General features: G+C 48.0%; 1 protein-coding gene across 3 annotated transcripts; it reads left to right on the top strand.

Annotated features, from left to right (window-relative positions):
• The first annotated feature begins 190 nt into the window (after positions 1 to 190).
• Positions 191 to 7,797, top strand: LOC114040580 (A-kinase anchor protein 4-like). Of its 3 annotated transcripts, none has more exons than XM_027858691.1 (6): positions 191 to 200; positions 688 to 783; positions 2,253 to 2,300; positions 2,788 to 2,886; positions 4,977 to 7,088; positions 7,453 to 7,797. In XM_027858691.1, exons 2-6 carry the CDS (start codon positions 688 to 690, stop codon positions 7,606 to 7,608), a joined length of 2,511 nt encoding a protein of 836 aa, XP_027714492.1. In that variant the 5' UTR covers positions 191 to 200; the 3' UTR covers positions 7,609 to 7,797. The 3 variants fall into 3 exon arrangements, with proteins under 3 accessions (XP_027714492.1, XP_027714493.1, XP_027714491.1); XM_027858690.1 differs by lacking the exon at positions 191 to 200 and adding an exon at positions 255 to 547; XM_027858692.1 differs by lacking the exons at positions 191 to 200; positions 2,253 to 2,300 and adding an exon at positions 254 to 547.
• Positions 7,798 to 8,000: the final 203 nt, after the last annotated feature.

Below are 8,000 nucleotides of genomic sequence, written 5' to 3'. Positions count from 1 at the left end.
AATATAAAAACTCAGCCAGAGCTGGGTGCTGGCCCCACCCACTTTTGAGCTCAGCGCAAGGTCATTGATGACTAATTCTGATGACACGTGAGGCTGTCTGTAATGCAACAGAGGGTGTGAGCAGCCCCTGGTAATAAGAGAGGGGAGGGGAGCCCCAGGTAGTCAGTTGCACTCAGACCGCCGGCGGGGAGGGACATCCAGTTAGTGAGGGAGTCTATGACTCCTTTTTAATCCCAAGTGTGACAGGGGATGGGAAAAGGAGGAATTTTTCCCCTTTTTTCTTCTGAAATATAGTCAAACCCTTTGTGTCAGGGAGTGGGATCTGTTTTTCCAACTTATCTTTCTGAGACAGACAATTTCTATAGCGTCTGCTATGCTAAGATCAAGCTGGGGAAATGAGACCAAAAATTGAAATTCTTCTGTCAGAGGGTTCCCCTAAAATCCTCAAATATTTGGGAATGGGGTTTTTAGATAATCCCCAAACTGATATGAGGATTACCCCCCACTCCCGTCTGTTTCTTAAAAGTGAGGGATAGGAAAAAGAAAGGTGAGACTTTGTAAAAAACTATCTGTTTAACTTGCTAATTCTAAGTTCCAGGTATTGGAGATGATCCTTGCCTCAATGGTTCTACTCCCCCCAGATTCAGAGCACATGTCCTCCCATACTTTTTGTCTGTCTTATTTCAGATGTCTGATGATATTGACTGGTTACAAAGCCGCAGAAGGGTCTGCAAAGTCGAGCTCTACAGCCCAACAGGACAGAAAGATCAGGATCGAAAAGTGGTAAGGAAGGGAGGAGCTTCTGAGCACTCCAGATTAGGGGCAGGCGTCATCCCAGGGAAGCCTCAGGGGCTCCCAAACTCTCTGGCCTTATTCTGGCAAATCACCCACAAACAAAACAAGTCTCAGCTTTCAGACCACTTCCAAAGCAGGGAACTTTAATTTAGACTTGTCATATAACATGGAGAGAAGGAGGAGGAGGGGGAAGGGTAGAAGGGAAAGAAATTGGAGACATTTTAAAATCAGGTAAAATGGAGGGGGGGGGGAGGAGACATTAGAGGGCAGGGGAAAACAGACTAATGCCCCCCCCTCACCCAGGCAACTGCCAACTGGCTCAGCTCAGCTGTAACTCTCAGAAAGCCATGATGCCACAAAGGGAGGCATGGGGTTAAGAGAGTCCAGAGAGCTGGGTTTGAATCCTAGCCCTGGCTCTACCACTTATGGAACTGTGGTGCCATAGGCAAATATGGCAGCTTCTCTCCACCCTTAGTTCTTTTTTTCACTTCATCTGTCCCAGAAAAGGATAACTTACTTTACCTAAAGTTCTTCCTTTAAGGATTTCACACTCCAGCAGTACAGAGAACCCTATTCACTTCTACCTTGCCTTTCCAAAGTCAAGGTTACATCCTCCCCCCAACATCATACATGTCATTTGGTCAATAACAATCCAACAGGAGATGGAAATAGTACCAAAATGGGAAAAGGCCTTCCCAAGTGAAAGCCAGCCCTATGCTGGGCTTTTGTTTTTCAATGGGGGATCTTGAGAAAGAAACCTTCTATAATATTAATAACTAGCTGACATTTCTATATAGTACTAAACTGTTTATAACACAATTTCATTATGCACTAGTTCTCATATGATCCTTGACAAAAGTTGTTGAGGAGGGGCAGCTAGGGGGCGCAGTGGATAGAGCTCTGGCCTTGGAGTCAGGAGGACCTGAGTTCAAATCCAACCTCAGACACTTGACACCTACTACCTGTGTGACTCTAAGTCACTTAACCCCCCAATTGCCTCACCAAAAAGCAAAAAGAAAAAGTTGTTGAGGAGTCAAAGGAAGACTAGACTGAGGTTGAGGATGGCACATAATAAAACTGCACTTCTAATCTTCACTGAGTCTGTTCCTAAAGATCACCCCAAAGTCCTGCCACTTTTGCCCCAGTCTTCTTGGCAAAGGTGATGGCAGGCTGGGGGAGACACAGCTCGGTGAAGAACTTCACAAAGGTCCTAGCACACAATGACAAACACAAAGGAAGGGTCCCAACAGTTCCTCCCGGACTCCTACTGCAAGAAAAATCAGGAACATTCATTTTCCTCCCCTCTCCCCAAATGGAAGATAAAAAAAGGAAAGAAGGGACAAGGGAAGGCTTAGAATGTGTGGACATTCCGTCCTTGGGCTCTGAGGCCTTGACATGGCTGTCCCCTCTGTGGCCAGACAGATTTTCTAACTGTCCTCCATTTCCTTGTGGCTTAGATTTGCTTTGTCGATGTATCAACTCTCAATGTAGAAGACAAAGACAAGGAGAGTATAGTGACCTAATTTAGATTTGACAAGTTGCCAGATCACCAAAGGTCTAGTTATAATGTTAAATAATATTCCGAATGAGGAGAAAAAAGGGAAAGAGAGTTTGGCTAAAATGAGGGTCTAAAGACATAGAACCCTAAGCCATTGTCTCTTTATTATATGGGCTTGCTTTCCTTCCTCTCACTCCCTCTTCTCCAATTTGCACTTTTTAACACAGACACCCCACATTAAATAAAGGGGAAAGGGGGAGAAATCAACTCTGATGTCATTCTCTTCCCACCGAGTCATATGCCTTTCTTATCCTGTGCTCCATGGATGGGATTGGAAGGAAAACACAGAAGGGACAATCTGGCCTGAAGGGGACTCATATTCTGTGCCCCTTTGTGTGTGCCTAGGAATGGGGGGCTTGGCTCCAGGTTAGGGAGAATTGACTGGCTTCCCAATAGCCCCCTGAAAAACCCCATCTCTTTATTATCCACTACAGGAAGGAGGACCTAGTTCAGAGGGGGAACTGGACCTGGAGATTTCGGGAGAAAAGGAGATAATCATCATCAAAGACACAGAGAAATTATGTCAGTCCAAGGTAAGTGCTTAACCCCTGCACGGCCTTCCACCCTGAACTCCCTCCTCCTCTCCAGGAGTGTGAGATGTTCCATCACTCTCCCCATTTCCACTGTTTGCTTGCCTGTGATTGGCAACCAATCATATTCAAGGAAACTCACACAATTTGCATAACTGTCACTCTAGAACTTTAAATATGCAAATTGGTTAGCAGCAGTAGCTTCTAAATAAACAGCTCTGCTGGGGGGGGGGGCAGTTTCACTTTGAGCATATCTTGTCTCTATCCAGGTTCTCCTCCCTACATACCTAGCTAGGCTCCCTAGTCACCTGTGTCTAAAGGAAGCTGGCTATTGTACCCATATAACGGTTGGCACTTGAGGGACACACATCCTCTGACTTTGCCCACACTTCATACATAGGGCACATTCTGAGAAAGCCACAGTCCACTGGCCTCCATGTCCATTTGGCGTTGCTCTCACATGCTGTACCCAGAACTCAATAGAAAACTTCCTTCCTGTTCCAGCCTGTCCTGTATCTACCTTTTGGAGGGGTAGGAAGTAGCTTGTGGAGGAGGAAGGAAACAAGATATTCTTAAACAAAACCAGAGAGTTTCAATTTGAGTTGGTCTGTGGCAGGGGGAAAGAATATGGACTTCTCAGAAAAGAGAGGTACACACACACACACACACACACACACACACACACACAGTCTTGTCTGTCTGTCTGTCTCTCCCCCCCTTTCCCTCTCCCTCTCCCTCCCTCTCTCTCTCTTCTCTCTCTTTCTCTCCCTCTCTCTTTTTCTCCCTCTCTCTCTCTCCCTCTCTCTCTCTCTTTCTCCCCCCCTCTCCCCCCGTCCCCTCTCTCCCTCTTCCTCTCTCTCCCTCTTCCCCTCTCTCCCTCTTCCTCTCTCTCCCTCTTCCTCTCCCTCTCTCTCTCCCTCTCTCTGTCTTTCTCTCTCCCCTTCTCTCCCTCCCTCTCTTTTCCTCTCTCCCTCTGTTTTCCTCTCCCTCTATCTCTCTCTTTCTCTCCCTCTCTTTTAATCTTTTCTCCCTCTCTTTGTTTCTCTCTCTCTCTCTGTCTCTGTCTCTCTCTATCTGTCTCTGTCTTTCTGTCTGTCTGTCTGTCTGTCTGTCTGTCTGTCTGTCTGTCTCTCTCTCTCTCTCTCTCTCTCTCAGCAGAGTAGGTTAGAATGAAAGTAGCCAAGGTTTCCCTCCCATCAATACACGTAGAATAGACTGGTAACATGGACTCTTCAGTCAAATTGGATGTACACTTCAGATTCCCTATTCACAAGGTTTCCCAAAGTAGTTCTTTGTAAACTGTGTGTAAACTATTCTAGAAATATAGGGAAGAGAAGAGCTATCATATTATTCATCCATGTGTACGTGTGTAGATGTGGTCAGAACTTACACACTCCCATACTCTCTCACACCTATGCTTACTCTCACACATATTTGCCACAGATACTCAAACACTACCATGACCATACCACATCCACATTAAACCATGTGTAGTGTAATGGACAGAGCCAGTGGAATTGGAGTCAGGAAATGTGGCTTTGAATTCACACTCCTGCTACTTTACTTACATGTGGGCTTGGTCTTAGTCTCCTAATCTGTTAAATGGGAGTTTGGACTTGACAGGCTTCAGAAGAAAGGGTCCCCTTCAAATTCCAAATCTTATGACTCTATTGGCTAATAAACCACACACACACACACACACACACACACACACACGTATGCACACACACATACATCAAACATACAGAAGTTGTCATACATTCAACTAAGTCCATATGCTTTTATTGGCAAACACATGTACATGCTGTGACAGCCTCAATGCACCTGTGTATTAACTTCATGCCTACATATAATAAATATAGTCATGCCTACAAATATGCTACAGGCAGAAAACTGAGCCTTGGCCATGCCCATCCCATTACTCTACATTCCATGGCAGCATGTGTCTGCAGCCAACCTCAATTCCAAAAGGTGCCACAAAGGTATGTGTGGGCCACCTGACCCTGCCAGGCAAGGACAGAAAGACTAGGGAAGCAGAGAACCCTCCCCCACTTTCGATTCACTGGGTGTGTCCCCCCTCCTTCCTCCCTTAGACTGACGGATCCGTGTGTCTTTTCAAACAAGCGCCCTTGGACCCGATCAGAGCCCTTAGTTGCCTCCTCAATGACCTTCAAAAATACTCTCTCAGCTTCCAGCACGCTCTGAGCCCCTCATCCTCTAGCTGTAAGCACAAAATTGGGGCCCCCGAAGATGGGTACTGTAGTAACTCCAATGAAGACAACTGCTACAGAGTCTACGCTGATGAGCTGAGCACGGACTACGACTATGTGGCAAACAACCCCCACAACCTGCGTTTCAAGATGGCCGCAGACAGCAACCAGAGTTCTTCAAGCCCCCCAGCAAAGTCACCCAGGACACAGAGAGCAGTCACATCTCCTGACGGGGAATGTTCCACGGATGACCTTTCCTCCTATGTCAAACGACTGTCCTCCCTCGTGATCCAGATGGTTCGCAAGGACATCAAGGAAAAGCGAGAAGGAGGAAGTAAATGCTTACACTACTCTAACTACGCCTGCACTGGGGACAAAGGCAAGAACAGCCCCCGAAGTGCAGTCAGCAAGGTTGCCTCTGAGATGGCCCACGATGTAGTAGAGGGGATTTCAGCTGAAAATCGAGGCCCTGGAGACCTTGATCATAAGGACCAGAAAACCTTCTTGTACAGCGAATTATCCAATAAGTCCAAGGGAGGGGAAGAACAGATGTGTCAAAGAGACAGTAAAGAGTTTGCCAACTCCATCAGCAAACGCCTGATGGCATATGCCAGCCAGATGGCCTCTGACATGATGGTATCTGCCTTGAAGACCTTGGAAGCCCATAGTTCTGGTAAGCCCATCCCAGCCTACATTGTGCTGCAGAGGGTCCTGTCAGATTTAATTGATTCTTGCATGAAGAACTTACATAACATCACTGGTGTCCTGATGACTGACTCTGAATTTGTCTCTGATGTCAAGAAAATCCTGTTCAACCAGGGCAAACAGAATGCCGCCAACATCATGGAGGCTATGCTGAAACGCCTAGACAGCACCCTACTGGGTGCTAGGGAGAAAAAAGAAACAGAATCCCAGAGCCTGGCCTACGCCTCATTGAAAGCCGAATCTCACGATGCTAAGAATAAGAATCAGAGCCTTGAATTCTCTGACATGAAAGCCGAGATGATGAAGGGCAAAGAAAAAGGAAAAATGAAGCCCGATCAGTGTAAGTCCCTGACTGGTGCTGAAAAGGTCAGTGAACAGGTCCTTAAAGAGAGCCTTACCATGTGGAACCAGAAACAAACGGGTGGTGGTCAGACCAAGATGCATAGCAAAGCAGGCACCAGCCGGGAAGATTCTAAGAGGGAGAAGATCAGCCCTTCCACTGATTCACTGGCCAAGGACCTGATTGTCTCAGCCCTGACGCTAATCCAGTACCATCTGACCCAGCAGGCCAAGGGCAAAGACGTCCTTGAAGAACCTGAACAGCCTGGATCCACAATGGGCTGCATGGTCCAGGGTGCCCATTATGAGAAAACTGGCAGTGGCCAAAGTGCGAAGGCGCTCTCCATGAAACATCTGGAATCACAAAGCGGTCAACATGCTGGTCCATCCACTTCCCCCAAAGAGCTGGACACTCAAAAACTGGACATGTCAAACATCGTTTTGATGCTTATCCAGAAGCTCCTGAATGAGAGTCCATTCAGCTTGGATGACCAATGCGAAAGTGAGAGCAAAAGGGATGAATCAAAACCCAAAGTCTCCTCTTCTACGTCGAAGTGCTCCGACAGGGGTGAGGAGCACTCCCACGACCATCAAGAATTTGATTTCATCAGCGGCAAGAAGCAAGTAAACCAACAGTTTGTAGACCAGCTGGTGGAATCTGTGATGAAGCTGTGCGTCATCATGGCCAAATACAGCCACAACGGGGCGGGCCTCGCTGAGCTGCAGGAACTTGGACTCAGTTTCCAGGCCGGCAGTTCCAGGTGTGCTCAGGATGCCATGATGTCCCATTCGCGTCACGATAACCCAGGGCCTGAAGTCATTGTGAACAACCAATCTTCTACCAGCAACCTGAAGAAGCAGCTCCAAGCTGTGCTCCAATGGATTGCCGCGTCCCAGCTCGAGGTTCCCATGCTCTATTTTATGGGAGATGAGGATGGTCAGCTCGAGAAGGTGAGCACAAAAGTCCTCAGCTCTGCAGGGAGAAGCAGGGTGGGGTGGGCCTCGGGGGGGGGAGGGGAGGGAGAGCCCCTGGGGATGGAGAAGGCCCGCCGATGTCATGGCTCTTAGAGCATATGGGGCCAGAACCCCTCAGAGCAGACACTCATTGGAAAATAGCATGGGCGCAATTAGGTTGGGACATCCGTCTTCTGCCCTTGGGACTTCGATGATTTTGATGGTCCTTTTTTCACAGCAGCTCCTCCAGTAATATTGTCCACAGCCCAGGCTAAATGAAGCCCTGTTTTTTCTTTCTTTCCTTCCTTCTCTCTCTCTTTCTTTCTTTCCCTGTTTCTCTCTGTCTTCTTTCTTTCTGCAGCTTCCTGAAGTGTCAGCCAAGGCTGCTGAGAAGGGCTACAGTGTTGGAGATCTCCTCCAAGAGGTGATGAAGTTTGCCAAAGAACAACAACTCGATGAAGCAGTCGGGAACATGGCTAGAAGGCAACTGCTGGACTGGCTGCTCACTAACCTGTGAGCCTCTCTGCTACACTCCCTCCACCAGCGAGTTCTGTCCCAGCCGGAGTGCCACGCTCCATCCGCTATGGTAGTAAAACAGCACGTTTCCGCGGTGGTATTGAATGACACAACGAGTGATTGTACCACGAATGACATTGAATGTCCAACGAGCTGGGCACAAGACGAATAAAACACATGCTTCACAAAACACGCTGTGTCCTCTTTTAGCTTTGACCTTAAGCAAGCCCCGGAGGGGCATCCTGGGGCGGGGGCGGGGGGGGGCCAGTGTGACAGATTATTCTGAGAAGGGTCAGGACAGGTCCAATGAGACTAATCTCTGGGGCAGCGAGGCCCCATAGACAGTGCAGGGGGAGTGGGGAAGAGCTACAGGGCTGGCTCTTTGGAGGACAA

This window comes from Vombatus ursinus, unplaced genomic scaffold (genome assembly GCF_900497805.2).
Source record: "Vombatus ursinus unplaced genomic scaffold, bare-nosed wombat genome assembly UNPS02013687.1, whole genome shotgun sequence".
Classification (NCBI taxonomy): domain Eukaryota; kingdom Metazoa; phylum Chordata; class Mammalia; order Diprotodontia; family Vombatidae; genus Vombatus; species Vombatus ursinus.
The sequence above is the reverse complement of the archived record's forward strand: the minus strand, read 5'-3'. Positions and strand labels throughout refer to the sequence as shown.